Source organism: Aptenodytes patagonicus, chromosome W, assembly GCF_965638725.1.
Source record: "Aptenodytes patagonicus chromosome W, bAptPat1.pri.cur, whole genome shotgun sequence".
Classification (NCBI taxonomy): Eukaryota; Metazoa; Chordata; class Aves; order Sphenisciformes; family Spheniscidae; genus Aptenodytes; species Aptenodytes patagonicus.
Window position 1 is genome coordinate 826,128 of NC_134981.1, and position 26,465 is coordinate 852,592.

Below are 26,465 nucleotides of genomic sequence, written 5' to 3' on the forward strand. Positions count from 1 at the left end.
CGGCGCGCAGCCCAGCCCCCGCAGCCTGCCGCGGGCCGGCGCGGCGGGGGGCGCCGCTCCCCGGGGATCCCGCTCGGCACGGCCGGCCCGGGCTAACGGCACCCGCGCTCTTCTGCTTCACTGTTTGCTTTTTTAAACCAAGGCGCAGTGTAGATCTGCGTTATTAATTGCATTAAATATGGCAGAAAGTACGGCTTAGCAAAAATGCATCATGAACGTACAGCAGTGAATGAACTGGTAACGGTCACAAAAGAAACCTGTGTCCCCGTGTCAGCCTGCCTTCACACAACTGCATGGTTCCTTTCACACACGCACACCCCCCTGCCACACACACGCACATCGTCCCCCTTTCTGAGGACGAGTGGCTTCCCCAGGCCCTCTCTGAGCCCCTGCAGCTGGAAGGCGCAGCAGCACACCTTCGCGCCGAGGAGGCCGAGCCAAGAGGCACAAACCGGCATAGTCACAGTGAGCGGGTTTGAACTATTTTACGTTTACCCTTGCCAAAACCATCTGGTGCACGATTGCAGGGCCATCGATTCGGAGCTGTGAGCTGCGAGCCCCCGTGCCGATCCAGCGTGTTACCGGCAGCCAGCTTCGCTCCCAGCTGTGCCCGCCTCACAGCTCCAAAGGCCCCCGAGTGCCCTGTCCCCCAGGTATGCCGCTGCGCGGGGTACAGCCCATCGCTGTCCTGCCCGGACAGGCCCTGGGGGCAGACGGGGAGTGGGGGCTGCGCTGGAAGGGGAGGCAGCAGCAGGTAACAGCCTGCGGGTTCCCAGAGGGGCCTCGAGCGCGGCCGTAGCCTCGGCACACGGCGGGCACTGCGGGGACTGTGGGGAGAGGCAGGGAGGGATGGAAGCAGGCAGGTGGGCAGGCCAGAGGGAGGCGGGTGGGCAGCCAAGGAGGCAGGCAGGCAGCTGTGCAGGCAGCTGTGCGGGTGGGTGGATGGGGCAAATGGGAGCAGGGCCCGTGGGGACAGGAGCCCCTGGCATGGAGCTGGCAAGCGGGGACCTGCCTGCTCTGCCAGGCCCTGTGCCGTCCACACGCTCCACTGCAGGGCACCCGTGTCGAGACGCGTTGAGCTGTGCCATGCCATCCCAGGCTGGGCTGTGCTGGACTGTGCCGTGTTAAGACATGTCGGGCTGTGCCATGCCATCCCAGGATGGGCCGTGCTGGACTGTGCAGCACCGTGCCAGGCTGTGCCGGAGTGTGCCATGCTGTGCCATGCTGAGCCATGCTGTGCCTGACTGTCGGGCTGTACTGTGCTGTGCCGTGCCAGGTCAAGCAGCTGCTCCCAGCCGTGCGGTTCCCTTTGCTGCCTTTGCCTCCCCCCTCCCGCTTTAATCAGTAACGCAGAGACTTGCGTTTATGTCATCCTTATCTCAGGCCCTGATAACCATCTCTGTGTTTGTAAAGGTCCCACCCCCACTGTGTCTTTCCGGTAATGGAATGGGGGAAAATGGGGGGAAACGTCACATTTTTGATAGGATCAGCGAGAGTTCAGCCTGCGTTGGACACTGGGGAGTAAAATTCTGAAAAGGGGTAAGGGGGAGAGATGTGCAGGGGTGGTATGGCGGGGGGCTGGGGGGAGCTGTGGGCAGGGTGGGCAGTGTGGTGTGGGCAGTGTGGCGTGGGCAGTACTGTGGGCAGTGTGCCGAGCCAACCCGCCTGGGCCCGGGTACAGGCAGGGATGGGGTGTTGGGCATCCCTCTGCTTTGGGACATGCAGAAATACCGTGGGGCTTGTAAAGAAACGCAGCTGGTGAGTGAGAATGGCTGAGTCCAGTCCAAAAATGGCTGTATCGTATATTCTTCCGAGGTAAGACACCATTCGTTACTAGGCCCCTCTCCAGGGTACCCAGAGTCTCTTTACAGACAGGTTGCGTATGATAGCACCCAGTTTCCCTATAGATTTCCACTATGGATCCCAAAGGCTAACGATCCGTTTCTCTCCACACTGCCACCCCCGCGTGTCTCTGGAGCTCACGGTATTTCCAAGCTGCTTTTTGGCCCTAACCAAGTGGGAATAAAGTGGAGGTCCCCCCACCACAGCTACCCCTGCCGTTGTCAGCCTGTGGTGGAAAAGAAAAAAGGAAGGAAGAAGAAAAGGAGAGCCCTGGCGTGAGGTGCCTTTGTTCAGGGCAAGTTATGCGTGAAATCTTTTTGTCCTTCCTAAAGGAAGGCAAAAGTTGCAGTTGATTCGGGGAAAAGAGAGGCAAGTGCAGCCCGCCGGAGGCAGAGGTGCCGCAGTGGGCAGGCGGGGAGGGGACTGGGTGGGCAGACCCTGATGGGAGCCAGGTGCTGCAGATGTGATGGCGTCCTTTTCCTTTTTCCTTTTCCTTTTCCTTTTCCTTTTCCTTTTCCTTTTCCTTTTCCTTTTCCTTTTCCTTTTCCTTTTCCTTTTCCTTTTCCTTTTCCTTTTCCTTCTCCTTCTCCTTCTCCTTCTCCTTCTCCTTCTCCTTCTCCTTCTCCTTCTCCTTCTCCTTCTCCTTCTCCTTCTCCTTCTCCTTCTCCTTCTCCTTCTCCTTCTCCTCCTTCTCCTTCTCCTTCTCCTTTTCCTTCTCCTTCCCCTTCCCCTTCCCCTTCCCCAGAAGCGCTGAGGTTGGAAGGTACCTCTGGAGACCAGGCACTCCAACCCCTGCTCAAACCATGTCACACAAGTGTGAGCTGGTGGCAGGACATGCTTTTTTAGATACTCAACTCCATCCCCTCCTGCCGTTCCTGGGAACTAACCAGTACTCTCTTAGAGAGTGGAAACTGTTACCTAGAAATTAAGATTAATCATACTTTGAATTTTAGCTCCATAGGATTGCAAAGATCTTCTAACACGTTTCATAACTTAAATGAAATACAACTTTTTGTTGAACAAAAAATGAACTGCACTGTTTTACTTGATTGTGTATTGATCCCCTTTTCTTTCAAAAAGCCAGCTGCATTCAGCTCTCTCAGTAGGCACCTAGCCCCTCTTTTTGTTAGTTGGGGTGGTACTTGGCTTTTGTGGGGTCTGTGCCGGTAGGCATGAGACTTGGAACTTCCATAACTCAGCAGGAACCCTGAGATTTGTGGATAATATGGTGGTTTATTACAATTGCAGGTGAATATATATTGCTTGATGCTGGGAACTGTCACTCACAGCTCTCTGAGCCTAAGTTTCCCCCATCTTTAAGATGAGCTGGTTTGTTAAGCATTTTGAGTCAAACTGGGCAGCTGCTCTGTGTGAGAACTGGTTGCTATTACTGTAATTATTAATTGCTGGGTGCATTTTCACTGCCTTTAGGTTACTTTATTTGCTTAAAGTGCTGCAGAGTTTTCTTCCCTAAAAATAAAAAAAATCAAGGCTCCCGTTCTGGTCAATGCCCGCCGGTGATGCGGCTTACCCCGGCTTCCCTTCAGGGGCTTAACTGTCCAGCTGGCAGGCTGCTGCCTTCTTTTGGACAACAGGCAGGAACAACCGGGCTCGGCAGAGTGACAGAAGCAGTGTTCCGGCAGCAGGGAGCAGAGCGGCCGCGTGCCTGCCGCGGTGGGGCTGCAGGCTGGCGCAGGGGGTGTGCAGGTGGAAGGGGCATTTGCCAGCGCCTTCGGAGGGCTGGGCTGTGCCTGTCATTTCGATCCATTATGCTCTCTTTAAGTTAACAGAGGAGAGATGAGAAATTGATTTTTTTTTTTCCTGACAAAACGATGTTTTCAAAATTCAGGAGATAAGGCCTGACTTCGACCTTTTCTTTTTAAACCTGTGCCTGATTATTGCGTTCCGTGATTATGTCATATTACACATGGTAGTGTCTAATTCTGGCATCTTGCCAAATTGATGTCAAAATCTTCCCGGTAATCAACCCACAAATGTATAAATATCAGCGCACAGCGCAGTTGTAACCAACATGGTGGGTACATCGTGGTGTGGCTCTGCTCGTGTGCTGCGTTGCCTGTGCTCTGCCTGCCGTCTCGCAGCTGGCAGGCAGCGCAGGCACTGCCAGGGGGCTGCGGCTCGGTGGGAGCTGCGAAGCCCAGGGCTGCCGTCAGCCCCGCTGGAGACAGTGTGAGGGAGAGCTCTGCCCTTCTGCCCCGTCGGTGCCGCCTGCTTTGGCATCCGCCGTGGGACTCCCCAAGGCACCCGTGCCCGCTAAACCTTTCCTCCTGCGCAATGGAGGGTGCTCGGGTGTCCTTTGGCGCCCACATGAAACAAACCCCTGCCGTCAGCCGTGTCGCTGGCAGCAGGCGTGGGCACGGCTGGCAGGAGCAGTGCTGGAGAGCTGGGGCGGCCGGTTGCTGCTTCCAGCCTAACGAGCTTTGGCTGCCCAGCGGGAAGCGGCGTTCCCTGCCTGCATGGCTGCTTTGCCAGAGGCTTTCCCTCTCCGCTCTTGGGGGAGGGAGGTTTCTTTGTTAGCTTTCCTCCTTCTCCCTGCCTGTAGCCAGGACTCCTTGTGCCGCTGCCGGGTACCCTCACTTCTCCTGAAACAGGCAGCAGTGCGGTGCCCAGGGGCCGGCAGGACGGGATGGACCTGGGGGCTGACCTGGCCTGGCCGCATTCGCCCCAGGCTTTCTTGCTCGGCATCCTTCTTTTTTTGGCTGTGGCTCCCCTGGGTATTTGAATTTTAATTCCTCTCCTCTTTTGTTCACCAGGGGTTCGACTCTGCAGTTTTCTCCAGCACCCACACCCGTCTCTGAGGGCGGGAAAGAGAAGGCCCTGGCCCTTCAGTGCTGCAAAACTGGCTGGCTGACCCAAACCACCTGTAAAAGGGTGAGTCCAGGGATTCGTCACCTGCGCTTACAGCCCTGCATGCCCCGCTCATGTTAGTGCTGCATGTGGCACAGGCACGGGTGAGCTTTCCCTTAAAACAGCTAGCACGAGCTGGCCAGGGACGGCACACATAATTTTCACCTGCTTTTAAACAAATATTGCAAGTGTTTTCTTTTGGTATTTTGAAATTGCTGTCGCAAGTCCCTTCTTCTCTGCAGAGGGCAGAGGGGCCAGCTCCAGCCCCCCGTGACGTCTTCCCAGTGATGGCAGTGCAGCTGGACACGGGTCCAGAGGCGACTTAAACCTGTATTGGCCCCAGGTGTATCTGCTGCCCAGGGTCTAAGTTTTGCTCATGAGAAGCAGAACCAACCTTCCTTGTGATTTTTCTCCCCCCAGAGAGGATTTCAGTTATTTAGAAGTAAAAACCCAGTCAGACAATATGGGATTTTTTTTCCCAGAGTTTTTTGGGGGGCAGTTTAGAGGGTAAAACGGGCCTGAGAAAGCTGTAGCCGGCTTTCTCAGTGCAAATTGATAAACAGGAAAAATGGCTCAGGGGCTACCTGGGGGAAGCGAGATCCTGGCCGGGCTGCTTGCCTCCACTGCCAGCACCCTCCGACCCCGGCACCGAGGGGCTGAGGGTCTGGGGAGCCTTCCTCAGATTTATTGGTGGGAAGATGAAGGAAAGGATTTTTCCTTTCCCATCACTACACCAGAAATTGGGTTATGGGGCAATAAATCCCAGCCTGAGTGGTACTTGCAGGGCTGCTCTTGCTAGGGGTTTCCCGAGCAGCCACCAGCCCCAGTGCCCCCTGTCCCCGCGCATCCTCACCAGGCAGAAACAGCAGCTCTTTCAGGGATGGGGAGTGCAGTCCCCGTGGCACAGTGTGCCGGGTAGGTGTGCCCCTGGCAGGGGCCGGGGCAGTGGGTGGGTGGTTGCTTGCTCGGGGGTTTCTGCTCCACACCTCTCATGGACAGCCCCAGCTTGGTGCACCCCGGCCCCCACTGCGAGAGGGGCAGCGGGGCCATCCTGGCGTGGCTGATGGCATACTTGGCTGGCGAGGGCCATGGTTAAAGATTAAAACTGGATCCAGTTTGCAATATTTATCTTGGGAGCAGGAGGGCCCCGGCTTGTTTGATTTATGGGAAGTGTTGGGAAACAGTGACGCTGGCGTGGAGAGAGCTGGCAGGGCTGGCCCCAGCGGGGTCGTGGGGTCCCGGCAGTCCCCGCGCAGTGAGCGGGGAATGTGACGTGGCCAGGATGGGACAAAACCCAAGGGAGGGGCCCACATCAACGGGTGCACCCCACAGTTAGGACGTGGCTGCTCCCCTCCCACGCTTTGCACAGTGTCCTGCCTCTCAAATGGAGACAGTGGCACCTGCCTCTCTCCCATGATCATTTCAAGGATAAATATATTAGATATATTAGATATTAGTGATGGGAAGCATGCAAGTAGCATAGACAGATAATGCTTTTTCATTTATATTGCACTAAACATTACCTACTAAAACATTTTTCAAAGATTAACAACTGGTTGCCCAAACTATTAGCCCTACTCTGGAAACGTCCACACAGATGTACCGGGACAGTGAGCCTTCCAGTTTATACAAAAGTGTGGGGTTTAAATATATTTTGGTGGTGAGGATGCCTGATGTGCACAAGAGTGACAAATGTTATTCAGGAGCTGACTTGCATTTGTGCTGTGCCAGCCAGGCAAACCTCTCCAGAGCAATTTGTGCATCAGAACAAATCCAGAATGAGCTGTCCCAGACAGAGGTGTCCTGAGGTGGGTTTGAATACCAGCCACATTCAGAGAGCAGAAATGCTCCGAGAAACAGGGCTTTGGCCAGCACGGGCAGGAGCTCTCAGTCAGCCCTGTCCACGTGAGTTTTACCCTGACGTTACTGCTGCCTCGGCAGTCAGCCATTATATTTAAAATCAGATTGAATGAAGTAGTATAAAATGTGTTGTAGAATACTGTCACTGCATTAACTGGGAAGGAATCAGACTGTGTGACAGCTTATTTCTTTTTTTTGTATATATGATTTTACGAAGAGTTGTTGGAAACTGCTTAGAAATTTTAGATATTCTGGTTAGCACCTAAATTGTCACTTTTTACATAATTTTGGGGTTTGGTATCCCCAAAATATCCCATAGCGACTATTGCTAGGCAATAAATGCTGACAGTGTAGATGGATTTGGCAATTGTTTAGGCTTCAGTAGCGATTAGAGGGAGAACTAGCGCAGCTCCCGCCTGGCCAGTGTTTCCCAAAGAGCCGCACCGCTGCCGGGGCTTTGGTAAATCTTAACGAGGGACGGGAGGGAGCCAGGACATTCCTGCACTGCTCTCACAGGCACTGGAATAGGCAGTGAAGAGGAACTTGTAGGTACAGGGAGAATGTTGCCGTTACTGGACATCCTCTTAATTTCATAAAGGCGTAAAAGGATCCGATACCCACAAGCTGCCTGTATAAAAGACTAGAGATACAAAGCACATATTTAGTGGTGGGGAAATAACCACGATGAGAACTTAAAAATAAGGCAGTGGTTTCTGCAGCAGTACAAGTCCTTAAATCAGTCAATTTAAAATCTTTAAGTCCTTAAATCAGTCAGCACTGCCTTTCAGCTGCAGCACATGGGCATGGCACCCAAGCCCCTGCGTGACATGCTTGGGGCAGTGCAGTGCACCTCTGGCCAAGGGTCTGCTACGGCCCCTGCCAGCCTGAGAGAGTCTATCGCTGTGAGTTTACGTGAACTTGCAACAACCCACGGCAAAGTTCCTCCAGGAGCTGGTAAGGACATCGAGCAGTGCTGGGGCAAGCAGCAAGTCCTCTCTTGGCCTGGGAACTGGCCACAAGGCAGAAATAGAGCAGAAAGGATCGATCAGCTCTGACACAGCAGGATGACAGCTCCCGGGGCTCCAGACTCACCTGCAAGGAGGCCAAGAGGGCCACGGCTCAGGCTCCACTCAAATAGGCGTGAGTCCGCTGAAATATCCCCTGACACAGGCAAAACCAGGAAGAGCGGCTGCTGACCCCTGGGGCTCGGGGCAGTCTCCAGCCCTGCCGGCGAGCCAGCTGCGCCCTTGGCTGGGTGCAGGCGCCGCCCCTGGCAGGGCTCCTCGGCATGTCCCAGCGCTGGGGCTGTTGGCTGCGCTCCGCCATGGCACACGCTGGCCAACCGGCTGGCTGGCCCCTTCCATGGACATCCCCCTGCCCGAGAGCTCACCGGGGGCTGCTGCCTGCTGCAGGGTTTGGTGAGAAGGCATCAGGACAGATGTGCTGTCCTCAGGGTCAAGGGCTGCTGTGCTATAGCGTCCGCTGGAACAGAAGGTAAAACTCACAGGCTAAAGCGGGGCAATCTGTCCTTCTTACTAGTGTTTTGTAGGTAATGGAAGTGGGTTATAAGATGTTCTTGGGAATGTAATTCACTTTAGTGAACAAATACCCTGAGCCAAGCTGAGTGCTGATTTACATGCTTTGTAACGACACATATTTCATGGGAGTGCAGAATTTGATCCACCACACTAAGCATATTGCACTGTATAATGAAATATTGGGAGCAATAAACAAGACCTTTGGCAACTCTTCTGATGAAGTTTTCCAGTAAAACCTTTTGTTTAAGGCCAGATCCACAGAAAAGCTGACATGCTGATGTGCAGAACACAGGCCCTGGAGTCCACAATTGAGCCCTCAAAATCGCTGCCTGCCTGCTGCGTGCTGCCCATGCTCACCGCTGCTCGCGGCACTGGCACGCACCCGCATGCAGAGACCGGCAGGGTGGGAGCCCATGAAAAGCAGAAGAGGAGAAGTTGCTCAGCATGTCTGGCAGTCACCTGCAGACAGGGGGTCAAGGGCACAAGCCCACCCTGACCGGGTGCAGGGAGAGGACAGGAAGGGTGCTGGGAGAGCAACTTAGTCACAAACTCTCCGAAAAACCTCAGCACAAGCAAGTGGTGTGTAGTTGATGGCTAAGGACAAGTATAAAAGAATAGCACCAAAAAAGTAGGAACACTATCAGAATGAAAGCCAGCTAGCAAGGGAGTTAAAAAGCACCAGTAAAACTTTCTCTGAGTTCTTAATGGCGAGAAGGCAACCAAGGAGAGTTGTTCTGCTGCTCTGTGGGGAGGGACAGCTGTCAATGGGGAGCAGAGGCTGTTACGGGTGCTTCGCCGTCAGGATGGGAGGAGGTGCTGGGAAGGGTTCTGTGGGGGTCTGTCCTCGCCAGCTACTACCCGATATTTTCATTAGCAGCCAGCGTGGTGGGGTAGAGAGTGCGCTTATTAAACTGGTGGGCAGCACTCGGCTGGGAGGAGCCGTGAGCGCACTGGAGGATGGGATGAGAGTTAGGAACGATCCTGCGGTGCGGTAAGGAGGAGCCCGAAGGAGTGTGGTCGGGAATAATTCACATCACAGCCAGGGACGGAGATGACTGCCCGGGTCTGCAGAAGAGAGGGCGGCTGGCCACAAGCCCAGCGTGGGTCAGCCGGGTGAGGTGATCAGGAGCAGGCGGGGAGCTGCGGCGCGGGTGATGCTCCGAGAGAGCCCTTCACCCCGTAGGGCTCCCTGCATCAAAGGAGAGCCTGAGAGTGGCCCCAGGGACCCCTCCTCACCGCCCCCACGCAGCCCTGGGCTCGCCGCCGCTCCCCGGACCGGCTCCTTCCCAGCTGCGGGGCCGGCAGGGACATGCAGGTTTTTGCCTGCTGCTTGGCTGGGATGGTGCTTTTCACTCTTTGCGAACCAAGCCAGTGTGCCTGCAGCACGGGAACATTAAACGCTGTTATGGGCCACGGTCCTTCGCAATCACACCACCGGTGTTTGGTTCATGCCGATTACTGTCGCTCACCCATCATTAATCCATGCAAGTATTTCTGTGGGTCAGGTATTCCTGTGTGGGGATTTTTGATGGGGCATTTTTGATGGGGCATTTTTGGTGTTATTTAACATCGATTTCACTGGCCTAAAATATGCCTGGAGCTTGCACAAGGGCCATGGAAACAGAACAACTACAACTCCATATACCAGCTTGAAGTGAAAAACGTGCAAGTCAAACTTTACTCTGTATTATTGCTAGTACCTGGCTGGAGGTGCGTGGGGCTGGACTCCCCTGGGCAGCTCATCCCAAAGTGGGTGTCGGGAGCGGGGCACACAGCAGCACCCCGGGTGCCTGTGCCTTCCCACTGCACCGGCAGAACCCAGGGGAGGGGCTCCACCGCAGGCAGCTGCCTGGGGACCCCTAACAGCCGACGGGTTTTTGCATTGCGTGAGCCGGGGTTTCCTTCTAATCTGGGGTGCGTGAAGTCTCTCTGCAACAGGGATCTCCATCCCCTATGGAAAATCCCACCTGCAGAGACCTCGAATTTGGGAACTTTTCTGAAAACGGGACTTTGCTCCCTTTTGGCATGCACTGGATCTTGGATAATTATTTCAGTCGGATTATTGTCGAGCTGGTAAGTGTACTTGAATCTGTGAATAGTCTCCGTGTTTACCCACTCAGGAGGAAAAAAAATCAGTTATAGTGGGAGAGAGCATTAGCTCTTTGGGCTCGTTAGCGTCAAGGGTAATTTGTGCTCATCAGTGTGGTGCAGAAGGAGGGGGGGGAACTCTGCCTGTTGGCCGGGTGGCACGGGGGGCCGGGATAATGGCAGCCAGTCTGCCTGCCACGCCGCGGCTGCGGAGATGCGGGGCTGAGACCACGGGGAGTGAGTGAGCCCGGCCATGGGCGGCGGGGTGCGCCTTGGGCAGCACTGGGGCCCTCCGTGGGGGTCTGTACACCAGGCACAGGCCTGAGCAAAGCAAATGCCATGTCGACCACAGAGCATCTGTCACCGGTGTCCTGAGAGGAACCAACAGCGGGGACCTGGCACCAAAACCTTACCTCTCTCACAACCGACTCCTGTTAGTCCAGCACCTAAAATAAAACTTGGACTGAATGAAGCCATGCTCCTATTTTGCTAGGGTGGAGTATCCATGGCATGCTTGCATACAATCTGAGCACATTTCCAACCCCACAGAGTAGCCTTTAAAATACGGAAGGCTTTTTGATTAAAATGACGATCTGGTGCTCAGCAGAGCGTGCCTACAGCGCAGAAACCCTTCCAGTGCAGGCCCTTCGTTATTATCGACAGTAAGCGGTTCAGGAAATAGTAAGAAGGAAGAAGCGGACACAGCTGAGTTTTACAGACTTTCAATGCACAATAAAACATTTTATTTAAAAACAATGCATTCAATATTGTGTTTTGGCACGAGTCAATGTTGCAGGCACATTCACACCAACGAATCACATTGCTGAGAGATCCCAAATGAATCGTCGCATTGTTCTCCACAAACGATGCTCACGACGAGGATGCGGTACTCCGTCACGGGAAGAGCCAGGGCCTTGCTCACCAGCGTTGCCCACGTGTTTACGGGCACGATGCACTGTGCAGCCCATGCTCGGGCCTTGGGGCTGGGGCCACAGCTGGTACGAAGCACATCAGCCTGCGGGCCCGATCCCGGTCCCTCCGGCGCTACAGAGGCTCTCTGTGGGAGCAAGGCTGAACACCAGCTTTGCCTGCAACGTACCACGAGCAGCTTTGCCGCCCGCCTGAGACTGTGCCCTGGCCCTTTACGAACATTAGCCATTTAAAAATAAATAATGCTTTTAGTATGGCCGTTAAACAATGAATCCTTTATTACAATTATGGCATTTTTTTTTCTTTTTTAAAAATATTTATCTTTTTTATTGAAAACAACTCCATCAGGCATTGAACTGTATAGCCATTAGAATAAAGACACATTCATTTACAGAAAACCTGCTTTTTTCTAAACGATTTGTTTTTGCAGCCTTCATTCACAGTTAGTTATATTTCACAAACGCTTGCTTTTTGGTATACTCCACAATTAAAACCGGTAGCCAAAATGACTTTGTTTTAATGTATCTTGCTACCATTCACTGAAAAGATGCAAGCAACAAAAATACAAACCCAAGATGTATAAAAGAAGAGAAGGTAACGCACGTATTTCCACTCTTATGTACACCCCCTCTTCACACCCCCTGCCCGGCGGCCCGATCCCCCCCGACCGCAGCACCCAGCCCCACACAGCGCCCGCCCCGAGCTCCCGCTGGCAGTCCCTGCCGTGGGTGTGGGTCCTCAGCACCCATCCCATCGGCAGAGGGGCTGGAGCAGGATGAGGCCACCGCTCGCCTCCATCTGCCCGCAGCACATGGGACACTGTTCTGGCAGCCCAGGGCTGAGTGGGGTCTGCGTCCCGCCGGACCCTTCCCTTGGAGCTAGTCAGAAGGACTTCTCTTGATTTTGTAAACTAAAATGTTTTGTACTTACAAATATTGATCACATTGCATTACGCGTACTTTCATTTAGCTATATTTGCTTGTCTAGACATTCAGTAATGGTAGTGAGTATTTTCTCTGTCGGTGGACAGAGGCAGGAAGATTTTGGGCCAAACAGAAGGGAAAGAAGAGTCTAGCCAAGCTCCCAACCCAGGGAGCTGCGTTTGCTAGAGGGGAGCAGCTTGCTTATTTAATGGAAAAGCATTTTCTGCCGGAGAGAGGCAGATCCAGAGAGCCTCTCCTCCTCAGCCGCTGTCTTCTCTGCAGCCTTCGGTCCTCACCTCTCCATCAGACCCCACCACAATCTATCGCCTTCCTCCCGAAGTGCAGCAGCCCACTGCGAGCGGCCAAGCCTGGACCTTCTCTGAGGGCACCTCTGAGCTGAGGGACACCAGCCAGCGCCGAGGGCCCCTCCAGGGCCCCTCCCCGCCACCCAGCATTGACTTCCTCCAGCTCAAAGGGAGACCTGATTTTCTACAAAACCAGAATTACACGTGCCATAAGCCCGGCGATGTGAGAAAAGGACGCCGAGCCCAGATCTGTCAGAGCAAACACTTGGGGGGGGGGTGTCACCCCACTTTGCCGCTCTGGGATGCACAGTGCCCTAATGTGAGGTCCTACAAGAAAACCAGCCTGAAAATGGGGGTTTAGGAAAGAGCCCAGTCTGACGGCGAGGCATCAGGAGGGTCTTTTTCTGCCTGGGGGAGCAGAGCCCACCTGGGCCGCTGCTGGTCCCACCAGTCGGCACAAGCTGCCCTTCCCCTCTGGTCTCTCTATAAAAGCAGAATTCAAAGAGCGTCTAAGAAAACAGGCAAAACCAAAAGATGCGCATTTTAAGATTATTTTCCACATTGCAACAGCTTGGACAAAAAATATTGATACTAAGAAGCAATTTACTTTGGGCTGTATTGCGCCATTGATTTTGGGGCAGAACTCCCCATTAAAATCAATGATTCTGAAATGTTCAATGTGGTTCTGAAAAATCGATGGGGAGTTTTGCTTAAAAATCAATGATATAATATGGCGCTCTGTCAATAATTTTTCTGTATTCCCATTTCCGAATATTTGCAGTCGTTTTTGTGCTTCCTTCTCCACACTCAGTGCCTCTTTGTGCCTCTGCAAAGTTCCAGCTGTGTTGTGAGGGCCATCCCCTGGGACCGACGGGGGGTCCCGTCCCTCTCTGGGGGCAGAAGGGGACTGCAGAGCACCAGGGCTCCCCCCCGAGACCCCCCAGCGGGGTCTGTTGCCTTCAGTCATAATGGGACCTCGCCACAGGTGCGATGAACCTGAGAGAGATGCTCCATTTGCTGAAATTAAGCAAGATCAAATGAAGGTACCATGTGTTAAAACACCTTTCCATCACCATCCTCTCCACAGTCCGGGGGCACGTGAGGCGCTGTGTCCCTGGTGCTCTCCGGGCTGGGGGTGAGTGGGGCATCGCAGACCTCCCAAGCACAGCCGTGGGAAACAGGCTGGGGGCGTGAGTTGTGGGGGGGAACAGAAATTCCAACTGTGGGCAATTTTCCCAAGTTTATTGTGATTAGGAAGGGAAATCAAATTTAAAAAAATAAATTATGAAAAATTAAAAAACTATCCCGGGTCAATTTAGGTTTTTGGTTTCAACTTCTTTTATGTTTTATCTTCTCTCCCGAGTGCTCTAAAGCAGTAGTTTGAGTGGAGAGAAAATGTGCACTGCTCAGGAAAGACCGACCGAGGCCCTTGGGCATGCCAGCACTGATGCCTTCTCCTCCCGCACGGGCTCTCGGGGAGAGGCAGGGTGCTGCAGCTCCACACAAGCTTTGCCGCTTAGGTGCAGCAGCCACGCAAGCCCTTGCAGCGCCTTCAGCATGGGGAAATCCACTTCTGCCACCAGCCCTCTCTGGGGATGCTGGGGACAGGGTTGGGTCACAGCAGGTGGCCCATCCCATACGGCTTCCCAGCATCTCACAGTGCACCCGTGGCCAGTTTGACTCCAGAGACTTTCCCATCCCAGTTTCACTACGCAGTTACACGGCAGGTTCATCTGTTTCCACACTGGGCGTGCTAGCATCCAGTGCCCTTGCCAGTGTCGGTGCCCCGCCAGCGGTCCCGCTGCCGTTAGGGGAGGAGGTGTGTGGAGCCGCCGGGGGAGATGTGCAATGAACCATCTCGCCCCAGGCTGAGCATCCCCATTGCAAAAAGGGGACCTTGGAGACACAGGAGGTGCATGGACGGAAATACGTTTGTTTAGGCTAATGAATATTTACTTGTGACTACACCTAATTTAAAGTAGTTATGTCATGTAAACGCCGTGCAGCAGCCAAGCAGGATCTGCCAATGCAATTTCCCATTGGGAGCCAGCAGCCAAAAATTGTATAGAGCACATTGGCCTCCACTTTCATGCCAATAGAATGATAATAGTTCACATTTCTTTACTTTGCTGATTAAAAATGATCGTTCCCTACATGAAATTGATAAAATGCCTCTTAATTAAAATATCTGGCATTAACCTGAAGCCAACAGGCATCACTCGGGGTTCAGGGTGACCGTTCTCCCCCGGTGGGCTCTTTGCCGAGCTGGGTCCTGGCCGCTGGGCACACCTTCACCATGCACCTCAGTGACCTGCAAAGCGATCCGCCTGCCTTAGCGAACATGCATCTGCTGTACAGCTCAATAGGAAATTATATCAGACATGATTAATTACTGTACTTCATTAACAACTAGTGCAGAACTCTTCCTTCCCTGTGCAATTTCTCTTTTTCTGTTTTTGGGCAAAAACAATCCATGTGCTCCAGCACTTAGAGAAGGTTTCCTGCAGGACTTGGTCAGGACTGGTGCTGCCTGGCTGTTCCCGGCCCCAGCAGCATCCTGCTGCCTGCTCGGACACGCGGTCCAGGCATCCAGTGGGCATGATCCCACAAACCTCACCGCCAGGGCCTGCAGGGGTCAGAGGGACTCCGTCCTTCCCCCAGGGACGCAGGCAGCTGCGAGTGATGGGGACAGCCTGTCCTTGTGCTCTGCGGCGGTCTGTGCCCAGCACAGCCAAACTCTGCTCCCTGGCCCGGGCCCTTGCGCACGACTACGACACAAATAATACATGATAATATCAAGAACAACTCATATGGCACCATATGGCATAAGACACCACCATCACTGCACGACTATGTCTTCATAATAACAGTTGCTAGAGGTCGTACTCTGCTGTAGGAACAGTGATGAGCGCAGGACCGACACGACAGCACGGAGAGCCGGAGCCCCCGGGAATGCTGAGCCAGGCTTGGCAGCTGGGGAGGGAAGTGCCGCGGTTCCCTGCAGGAGCGGGTCTGTGCACGCTGCGGCACGGGGGAGACCCCAGCCCCTCCACAGCGCACCCCAGCCCTAAACAGCCTTTGAAAAAGCAAAAGCCAGAAAATGTGGGATAATTAAAATGGGGAAGAAAGCCTCCAGCTCCTCCTCCACCCGGGGCACGGGGGAGAGCAGGGGCACAGCTCTGGGGGCCAGCGGAGCTGCGGTGCCGCAGCAGGGTGGCGGCTGGCACCGGGAGATACTCCGGGCCGCTCAGGTTTGGTGTTGTACTTGAGATCTCCTTCCTCACCTCCTACGTCTGCTTGGAGGTAAAGAGGCTGAGAAAAATTAATATGTGCCATTTTAAAGTATGATTTTAAATTGGATTTTGCATCTTCTTTCAGTGTATAGTCAGTTCTCAGCATCATACAGAATAGTAGAAAAATGTTAAAATACTTGTAAGTATACTTGTTGTAATAAGAAACCCAGTTATTTTACAGGCTCCTTTATCCTGAGACAAAAAGGCCAACATTTTCAAACCATAAGTGACCCTAAGGTTTGTCCTCTCTACAAACAGCCTGGTTTTCAGTGGTACTGAGGAAGCCATGTCTTCCTTTGGCTGCCTTGGATGGCTGTTGGTGACGGGAAAATGGGGCCACTAATTTAGTTGTCTGACCGTGGATTTAGAGGTGTAAATGGGGAAATGTGGCAACTGTATTTCCTCTTCCCTGCACTCCTGCTGCGCTCACTTCCCTTTGAAACCAAGTTTTAAAAATCCCGGTGCCTGGCTGCCATTGCTGCCCGGCCAGTCGGTCCCTGCCCAGCCAGCCCCGCTTGTGGAGCCAAGGGCCGGGCGCAGGGCAGGCTGGGCACCCCTGCCCCTTGGCAGGACCACCACGGGCTGCGGCGAGGGGACAACCGGAGCCTCGCTGACTGGTGGGGCTGGATGGCCCGTCTGCCCCAGCACCGTTAATTGGGCTCATGAAGGCTATTACTGCGCCCTACAGACCCTGCATCGCTGGGCAATGCACCCCATCGCCACCACGGGACGGACGGCACTTTGGGACATACCGAAACACAGAGAGTGCCGACACTTGCAGCTCTGCAAGGGGAAACATCGCGCTTACCACCGTGGCGGCTGTGCCTGGCCAGCTCCTTGACCCGTGGTGCTGTGGGGTGCAGCCGGTGGTGGGACCGCGCGCACAGGGAGGGGGGAACGGGGAGCACCGGCGGGCTCTGTGGGTGCAAAGGGACAGGCAGGAGTTCCCGTGCTCCCCGCTCGGAGGGATCGTCCTCCCGAAGGACCCCTCATCGTCGGAGGGTGCGGAGAGCAGGCGCAGAGGGAGGTGCGCCCGCGCGGGGGTTTGGGGCTCTTCTCACCTAACACATCTCCAGAGAAACCTAATACTGTTTGTCCTGGTGGTTTAACTTTAAAATAAAAAGACCAAATAGTATCACATGGATGGGAATGGCCATGTTTCAGCCTGGCTAATTTGGACTAGGATTTGGCCCAAATTGAATTAAATGCTGAAGTATTCTGAGAGCGATATAAATGCTTAGCTAAGGTACAAGTCATATTGTGACCTTCTTCTTCACGTTATTCTTAAAAAAATGTAAAATCCAGTAAATATGAAAATATGCAAGCGGTGGAAATCAGGATCCACACTGAAGAACTTGCAAGTGACGATGAACCGGAATTCTGAACTGGCTTTCTCAATTGGCCACGGCAATATATGTACGCTGAGCTATTGATAGCAACATATACAAGAGAAGCAAAACCTTTTAAAATTAGCATTTCTAATTCTAATTGGGAAGGGACAATAAAATTAAGAGATTTAGGGCATTTAGTGGAATGCTAAAATATGAAAATATCTTAAAACATACTTAGTAGCGTATCTATAAATGCAAAATATTTCAACTTTGCTGCTGCATGAATAGCATCCACAGAATTTGATAAATGCTTCTGCACTGCTAAATAAGCTTAAACCCTTTGATGAGCAGTGACAAGGGTGACTAAAAAGCATCTTTATATTATGGGGAATATTTTAGGGTTGTTGGTTTTTTTCTTAGAATTATATCTGAAGAATGTTTAATTCGGTTTTGGGCACTTTTTAGACAATCATTTGGCACTTCAAGATTTAGGTTCTTAGGCACAATGCGACAAGGTGAGTTTGGCCAGTCCTTCACCGTGCATCCTGTAGAGCAGCTGGAACTCTGCAGGCAGCTGGTGGGACTCCTGCCACTTGGTCGTGAACTTTGTTCCCTTCTTATCATAGTAGTGGTACGGGAGGTCCTCCCTCGTGTTGGGGTCGAACCCAAAGGGCCAGAATCCATACAAGTGGATCTCTTCACATATGGCAGAAGCAAGGGTATACATGAGAATACCTGTGCTCAGCCGCTTGGGTGACAAGTGTTTGTTCTTCCAGTATCTGTGAAAAAAATAAAGGCATGTTAGTGTGGGGTACAAGTAATGCCACAGGTTTGCTGTGAGAAAAAAATAATGCTACTGCCTGGAGACCATCAGTGCTGACACCTGATAGCCTGGGTAAGGCAAGGATTGCTGCTCAGGTCCGTCTGTAACGACCGGGAATGCAAAACAACCTTAGCAGCACTCTGACCGATAGTCTCTTGTGGTCCCCTTCTGAACGTTTCTGGTTTTTAACCAGGAGAGGTAGAGCCTTATCCAGAAAAGTACCATTCACTGGCTCCTGCTCACACGTGCACTTGCTAATGAGGTGGCAACGTTATCCTCCTTTGATTTATTACAGTTTTCCTTGGCCCACCCTGCAGCTGTCTGTCAACATCCCTATTTGCTAGCTGAGAAGAGCAAGCTCTTCCGTAAGTGCAGCGTCTCACTCAGCTCCCCCGTACTCCTCCCGTCTGTGGAAGCAGCGGCAGGAGCAGAGCCCGGTGATCGACCGTGCCCCGGTGTGAACAACCAACCCACCTCTGCTGTGCTGGGTATACATCTGTAAAGAAATAACCGAAGTACTTACTGAAGCAACAACAAACCCGCATTTGCTCTAAAAGCAAGCAGTATCGGGTCCTGACTTGCTAGACAGTGCCTACCAGATCAGGCATGAATAGAAAAATAAATACAGTTGTATTTGTACAGAGAGAGAGACGCATTTTGACAAGTTAAAAGCAAGGCAAAAATACACACCTGTTAACATGCTGCATTATATTGCCTGGCCAAGCCAACTGGACCTTTAGTTGCCCTCTATGCTCAACAAAGAAGTCAACCAGTGTTCTCGTGACTGTTGCTGACGTGTGGAAGAAAAAAGCAGGGATCCAAAGAATGGCCCCATCAAGCTTTTTCAAACTTAAAAAGAAGTTGTTGCGATCCTGAATGGTCAAAAGATTGTTGTAATACTTTTCCAGGATGCTGGGGTTGAAGGTTGTAAGATTGGTTTTCCTTCCAACATCTTTTTGGAAAGCCTCAGTTGGAGCAAAATTGCAGCGAAAAACAAAATCAGATTTATCTATTTCTTGCCCGCACTGACTCCCGGTCAGGATCCCACTGTTTCCAACCACGGCGCAAATGTTGTAATGCTTGTTCAGGATCGGCGACACGTCGGGGAGCAGCGATCTGAAGTTATTGCTAATAGAGAAAACATACTTATGGCTGGAATAATCGTAATGCATCAGCTGTCCAATCCGAACACTATTCTTGGTCAAAGAAAAATTTTTTATTACATCGACATGCTGAAGGATTTCTTGCCTAAAATAAAACAGAAAAAGAAAAGAAAGCATGGAGTTATATTTCCCCCCTTTCGGTGGTGGAGAGATTTTCTTTCCAGCTAGACTTACGTTTTTCTTTTTTTTTAAATGTAGTAAAGTAGTTTCCTGAGCAATGTGATGCAATGGCTTTTAAATTAGTATAAATAGACAGGAATTATGACTGACTCCTTACCTAGTGCTCTGCTTGGCTTTACTGGGTGGTCCTGACTGACGCCAGCTAAGGATGTGTCCGTATCTCTTGGAACAGTGTCAGGACTAAAATATTGGATTCACCGTGTAAGTCCAAGGCGTGCAGCTAACAGCACACCCCTCCCACAGCCGCCTTGCTGAGGGGTGGTGCACAGCACCGTTCTGCTTGTGCTGTGATACAGGCCTGGTGGGTAAGTAAGTCTGCTGCTGGTGCTCTCTGCGTGCGTTTCACTCTTGGTACAGGACTGGGGATCTTTGGCAATGATGGGTACCATGTTTGCACATGAGGTATGTGAAGCAAAACCAAGCAGTCCAGGATATTCAGTTGAATTAACAGTAGCTGATTTTTAAATACATGTCGTTTTTGTGTTCTCATTAAGAAGCTTTGAATCACAAAACCAAGTGACTGTTGCTGTCTCCATTTATGTAAACATAATTCCTTAATGTCTTATTTGGGCAAGCACGCCGGCATTTTTACAAGGGTTATTAGAGATACTTAAAAACCAAACAAAACCAACCCTGCTCAGGAATTTGCCTCGCAGGGCATAAAATTAGAAAACCAATACCACTTTATTTGCTCATGTTTATGGAAAACAAACAACCCTTCTTCCAGCTCGCATCCTCCAATGTCTAAGCATTAATGGAGTCCCACTGGGTGCCCTAATTATGGGTTATGGCTAACAGACAAGCGCAAAGGCAGATCCTGAGGCATTAGCTAAAATCACCAGAGGGGTGGCTCAGGCACAGACTTATGAAGGATGTGCCGGTGGTGCCGGGAATGAAGCAATACGAGGGGTGGCCACTGTCACACCAGCCTGGGAGGTCCCCAGGAAAGGATGGGGCAGGGAAAGTGACGTCTCCTCTCTATGGCCCACAGCTCCTTAGGGCCAGCAGGCAGCGCTTGTGGGCACTAGAAGGCCATTACTCGCCCGGCTGTGCCAGCAGCAGCGCTGACCTGTGACCGGAGAGTGACCAGAAGGGAGGAGAGAAGCCCCAGCCCTGCCTGCCAGCACTGAGGGGTGCAGCGGCCCCATCCTGACTCTGCCAGCTCTCTGGCCGCTGAGCGGAGGGGCCTGGGTTCCTGCTTCTCAGGTGGGGTATGTGAGCAGAGTCTCTAAAACAGCAGGCATTTGTCAGGACAAAATTGCAGTCCAAGATGGTAATAGCGATCTTAAATTGCTGAATGTTTTTCTTTTCTTTTATAGAATGTCTTTTTCCTATATATATCAGTAAATATATATATATTTTAAAAAATGGTATAAAGTATATATTTACTGATCTCTTTCTCTCTCTCTCTCTCAGTAAAGTCGATAAATAAAAGAGGCTAGCCAGACACCACCAAGTTCACATCACAGTGAGAAAACTGAATGCACATTTTACTTCCCGTTAAGTACGGAGCAGCTTTGAGGAAGCTGAAGGAACCGAGAAACCCTTTCCATCGCCACACAGCAGGAAAGTCAGTGCAACCTGCGAACAGCAGGGAGAAGGCGATGCACAAAGAGTGTGTCTCCGGTGGATTCGGGCTCGAAGGCCTCCATCCGAACCCCTCGCTCTGCCCGCCCCCTCAGCCGGAGCAGTGCTGGAAGGCAGAGCAGCACTGCACTTGCTCAGAACTGCCGTTAGCTGGGAAGTTCAGCTGGGTGTGTGTTGGCCTCCGTGAACACGGCATTGCACGGCTGTTACAGTCCGATTTGTTTCAAGTTTTAAAAACCCAGCCATTTATCTTGAAGTAACGACAATTTCACTTGCACACTGGGAAACTGGGTCACGTTCTGTTTGGTAAAATAATGCGTGTTGCAGCCTGGTGTCCCGCTCTGAAATAATCAGTTCTTTCAAGATAGCTTAACCATCAGGGGAAATGCTCTGATTCAGCCTTTGTCTCTCACCGCTGGCAAATTACTCAGAGCTCAGAGTGTTTAGCAGTCCCTGATTGTATTTTCTTAAATCCTGGGGGGAAGGGGACAACCTCAGGGAGGGTGACAAGGGGAGGCGCGGGTGCGGCGCCTGGCCGCACGCTCACCTCTGATGTGCGAAGGCGGTCCGGTTGAAGGCCCACTTGGAGGGCTTCTCCTGCAGCTCGTGGGTCAGGGAGTTCGTAATGGGGACGAACGAGGGGTCCAGGAACTTCAGCGCGAACTGGGACCTGGAAACGAGCGCACAGACCCACGCAGACACACACGCACAGACCCACGCAGACACACACAGACCCGCAGCCCGTTACTGGCCGTGCCCGGCCCGCCCCCCGTGTCGGCCGGCATCAGCACCGCGGACAGCGCCGGCCGCGCCGCGCCGCTCCCCGCCGGGCCGGGCTCCACCGGGCTGTACCGGGCTGGGCCGGGCCGGACTGTACCGGGCTGCACCGTGCCGGGCTCTATCGGGCTGTACCGGGCCGGGCCGGGCCCGGCTCCATCGGGCTGTACCGGGCTGCACCGTGCCGGGCTCCACCGGGCTGCATCGGGCTGTACCGGGTCGGGCTGTACCGGGCTATACCGGGCCGGATTGTACCGGACCGGGCTGTACCGGGCCATGCCATGCCGGGCAGGGTGATGTCGGGCTGCTCCCCACCTTTCAGCACCCCCGGGGCATTGCGGTTCCCACGCCCGGCCCGGGCCCCCCCCGGTACCGCGGTCCCCGGGGGGCTCTCCCGCTCCCCGCAGGCCCTGGGGCACCTCCGAGGGGCGCGGAGCACGGCCGGGGCTGGGTGCGGGGGCAGGGTGCGGGGCGCGGAGGGAGCCGCATCCCCGCTGCGGGCGAGGGGCTGCGCCGAGCGCTCGGGCCGTGGCCGCGGGGCCTCCCCGGGCCCGCCCGCCGAGCCGGGGCTCTCCCCGGGAACAGCGCGGGAGGCAGCGGAGCCGGCGGGGGGGACGGCGATGGGAAGCGCGGACCCTCGTCCCCGAGCAGTGCCGTGCCGTGCCGTGCCGTGCCGTGCCGTGCCCAGCCGGGCCGGCCATTCCGAGCCGCGCCGCGCCGCGCCGGGCCGCGCCGCGCCCTCACCTGAATCCCGCGTGGAACATGTACATGCGGGGCCCCCCCGGGCCGGCGGCGCGGGGCGCGCCGAAGATGTTGTCCTTCTTGAGCGAGACGTAGCTGATGAGGGAGAGGATGAGCAGCGCGATGCTCAGCATCACCAGCCCCAGCACGCTGGCCACCCGCACCATCTTGCAGCTCCTCATGCCGGGAGGCGGCCCCGCGGCTGGGCGTGTGCGGGGGGGCTGCCGCGGGGCTACATGGGGGGGCGGCGGGCGCGGGGGCGGCCGGCGCGGGACGGCGGCGGGGACGGGGCCGGCACCGCCGGCTGCCGGAGAGAAAATGGAGGGACCGTGCGGCGGCGCGATGAAATGGCAGCCGGGAGCGGCCGCCCCGCCGTCCCGGCCCCGGCAACCCCGGCAGCGCCGCCGTGCCCCCGCGGCGGCCCCGGCGTGCCCCCCCCGGCAGCCACGGCGCACGCACCGGCAGCCGCGGTGCCCCCCGACAGCCCCGGTGCACCCCGGACAGCCCCTGTGCCACCCCAGCAGCCCCGGTACCCCCCCGACAGCCCCGGCGTGCCCCCCAACAGCCCCAGGTTCCCTCCGTGACAGCCCCTTGGGTGTCTGCCCCAGCAGCGCCGGGTACACGACCTGGCATCCCAAGGGTGCCCACCCTGACATCCCCGGGGTGCCCCTGACAATCCTGGGGTGCCCAGAGTGCCCTTCCCACCGCCTTGGGGTGCCCTGCAGTCACCCCCCAAAAGACCAGGGGTGGCCCAGCCTGGCAGCCACAGTGACCGCCCGACAGTCCCGGTGCCGCAGTGACCCCCGAGCCCCGTGGGTGCATGTGGGGGCTGAGCATGGCTGCAAGCTGTGCCACTGCCTGAGCCGTGGGGAGCCCAGACTGCTTGGGACCCTGTGCCTTCACTGGGGGACCAGTGGCTGGGTGGGTGCACAACGTCCCCCTGCCCCACAGCACAGGGCTGCGGGGCCGCGGCATTTCCCTGTGATGCTATAGGTCACCGTATGGCATGTACAGCACTGCGGGAGTCTGCGCCACAGCCTGCACCCAGGCAATGCAAAACCCGAAGCTGGCTCAGGACACCCCTCGATCTTTAAAAGCCTGGTCTTTAGGGCACGCTACCACCTAAAAGAACCCTACCTGTAATTAAACTGCCCCATAAATCACACAGCAAATTTCATATGAACTCCAAGAGACCCTGACTTCTGTAATTTGAGGAATGTCTCTTATGAACATGACTTCTGCATGCTGCAATACTTTCAGTGTTTCTTCAAGCTACGGGTTTTTTCCTTATAAAGCTCGCCCCCATAGACAGCTCTGCCTCTGAGCCCTGAGTTCATAGAAGTGCCTTATAAATAATAAATACCGTCTTTGTAGCACCATCCTTGCTCTGGGCTATATCCTACAAGCTCTCCATGCATGAAGCTCTCTTTGAAGAGGAGGAACATGAGGAGCTTGCAGGGTTGGGTTTTATGTCACAGCGTGGTTCTTCAGCCTTCGGTGGGAGTTTGGCTTGAGTACAGCCTGGAGGTCTATATCCTGTTCCTGTGGGATACTTGTGTCTTTGGTGGAGAGAGAAAAGGATGGAAAGGTAGGAAATAACACTGTTTTGTTACAGGAGATAGGTTTTTTACATGACTCTTTACATGGTTTCTGTTGTCGTCCACCCATGGTGTATGACATGGTGTACCCAGCTTCAACATGTCCACCCAGGCATCCCAGGATATAACATCCAGAACTTTTTGCCTTTAGATATTTTGGAAATCAATTCTATAATACTTAACACCGTCTTGCGTAGTTTCTGACCATGTGTCCTGGGGCTGGGTATAAACCTCAGAGTAAGACTGTACAGTCCTCATGTCATACACGTTTCCACTTTTCTGGCATTCCTCAGGCAGAAGAAAAACTCCCAGATGTTGGGTTTTGTACAAAACTCCCAACTGCCTCCATGAAAGTTAATGAGCGAGAGCAGAGTATTTATTGCCAACAGGCTGCTGGACAAGTGGGGCTTTCCCCCTTCTGCCGCTGGCCCTGCGATGTCCTGGAGCATGCTAAATGTGTCACCCAGCAGTTGGGCACAAGCTGTGAGTGGATCAGAGGCTTTTTATCATGAGTGGGTGAGCAGCATGGGAAGGCTACGCACTGTCCTGGTGGCCCAGGCAAAACCCCTGGCAGCAGAGGCAGACGAACCCTGTCAGGAGACACTTCCTAGGCAGAGCTTTGGTGCTCGGAAAGGGATGTGTTTGCAATGACAGGACAGCGGGACAAGCAGCAGTGCTCCTGTGTCACTGCTGTTGGGGACAGCTCAGCCAGAACAGCGCGGAACTGGAGGAAGGAGGTCGGTGGCGCGCCAACCTCGAGTTTGGACCTATTTTGCCCCCTGATCCTGCCCAATCTCTCCGTGAAAATGAGCTCTGAGAGGACATTGGAAAGGTGCTTTGGCAAGAAATGTTTAAAAACACTGCCGTGTGCCACAGCCACTCTCCTTTTGACCCCCTTGCGAGCCCCGGCCCCGGCAGCGCCGTCCCCGGTGCCTACGCACGCCAACAAGTTGCAGTGGAAACAAAGGCAGTTCTTGCTTCAGATTCTTCAGAGATAGCAATATGTCAGGAGCCCCTGGAGAGGCTGAAAGTAAATGAATCAGTGCTAGAAAGTGAAGGATATCATCCGCGCTGAATGGTGAAAAGGAGTCCTGAACAGTATCTTCATTGATTTTCCTGTAATTGACACAGAAGCTCGGCTCGCCAGAGGCTGCAGGCGAGAGGAGTGGGGAGGCCCAGGTACAGAGCTCCCTGCCCCGGATCCTGGGAACATTTCTCCTCAATTAGGTGGCTTATTTTTTGTGTGAAGCTGTGAAAGAGGCGGTGGGTTGGTAAGCCAGCATTTTCACTATTCACAGGGTGTTTTGCAAGCTGCACTGAAGACAAGGGGCAGAGAAGGATGTGTCCCGTGCCCTCACGTCACCAGCCGCTTCTCACCACCCCTGCAGTAGCGGTGAAAGCCCTGGTGTGCAGGTTACACTGAGTCCTTGGCTGGTGATAAATACCCGTCCTTAAGTGAGCGCATTTGCTAGAAAATACAACAGTGACACACAGTAGGAAATTTGTAGGAATTACTGTTTAGATTAGATTTGAGGCTCTCCAAGGAGGAATGTGCCTTCCATATGGAACCTCTCTGCCTGCAGCTGCAGTGCCCTAGCATAGGTGACAGACCCTGCTCCCCGGGTGCTCGATGGACACCTTGCCCCGCCGGCCGGCACCCAAGCAGGGGATTTCTGAAAAGAGATGTCACCGCCGGCCCAGAGCAACTCACAGTAAGGGGTGCGTGCTCTTTCCAGTGGCTCTGATGTGCCGCACGTGCTTGGCCCCGACGAGGAGGTGCTGGATTTCCCTGCAGGCGATGTGTGCCTGGCAGGCGCTGGGTGGAGTGTTCCTCCAGACCTCTTTCAAGTCATAAAAAATCAAATCTGCTGCAGCAAAACACAACCCGGCCACGACTTCCCTCCCTGTGCCCGAAGGAGGAGAGTGGTCCGCGGGGCTGGCAGTGTGCAGACCTCCTGCAGCCATCCCAGGCAGGCAGGGCTGGCACAGCCCTGGGGCTGCCGGGGCTGCTTGTTGTAACGAGAAACGGAGTCTGCAGTGGGTGTGGAGAGCAGGGTTTGGGAGAGGGAGAGGGTCTGGCTGTGACTGCGAGCAGCGTTAGCATCGTGTCTGGGGCAGCTGCCAGGGAGAGGTGGGTGCTGGGCAGGGCAGGAAGACCAGCCTGCAGGTCCTCACCAGCCATCAGCCATGAGCAGTGTTTGCCCGGTTACCAATAAGAAAACAACCTCCAGCAGATGCATCTGACAGGATTTTTACCGACGCTAGAAAAGAAATGTGTTTGAAACAGGGGCAAAGATTCAACCAGCTGGAGCAGAGGAGAGATGATGTTTCAGTGGAGGAGAAGCGCAGCTATACCACATAAAAGAAGCCAGGAGCATCAATTCACTTTCAAGCCCGACCAAGAAAACACCCATTGGGTCGGGTGGGTGCTTAGGAAAGGTTCCTGACTTAAGGTTTTGACTTATTCATGGAAATGGGACATGGTCTTTTTAACTCTACAGGAAAGTTGTGCTTTGAAGATTTGCCCCCACTGAAATCGACCTTTTCTGGGCTATCTTTGCAGTTTCCTTCCCTCCTTTGAAGCTGGTGTTTAGGGTTTCCAAGCATAAGGGGGTCTC

At 53.9% G+C, this 26,465-nt stretch overlaps 1 protein-coding gene across 1 annotated transcript; it reads right to left on the reverse strand.

Annotated features, from left to right (window-relative positions):
• Positions 1 to 14,961: 14,961 nt before the first annotated feature.
• LOC143172084 (alpha-N-acetylneuraminate alpha-2,8-sialyltransferase ST8SIA3) lies at positions 14,962 to 22,457 on the reverse strand. The gene is made up of 4 exons (XM_076361327.1): positions 22,253 to 22,457; positions 21,279 to 21,401; positions 18,492 to 19,049; positions 14,962 to 17,757 (listed from the first exon to the last, which is right to left on the reverse strand). Exons 1-4 carry the CDS (start codon positions 22,429 to 22,431, stop codon positions 17,475 to 17,477), a joined length of 1,143 nt encoding a protein of 380 aa, XP_076217442.1. The 5' UTR covers positions 22,432 to 22,457; the 3' UTR covers positions 14,962 to 17,474.
• Positions 22,458 to 26,465: the final 4,008 nt, after the last annotated feature.

Excerpts from the sequence above, each read along its gene's own strand:
- LOC143172084 (XM_076361327.1), bottom strand. The coding sequence starts at position 22,431 with ATGAGGAGCTGCAAGATGGTGCGGGTGGCCAGCGTGCTGGGGCTGGTG. Across the intron at positions 21,402-22,252 it reads ATGTTCCACGCGGGATTCAG|GTCCCAGTTCGCGCTGAAGT; the intron begins GTGAGGGCGCGG and ends GCTCGTTTCCAG. Across the intron at positions 19,050-21,278 it reads ACCGCCTTCGCACATCAGAG|GCAAGAAATCCTTCAGCATG; the intron begins GTGAGCGTGCGG and ends GTTTTATTTTAG.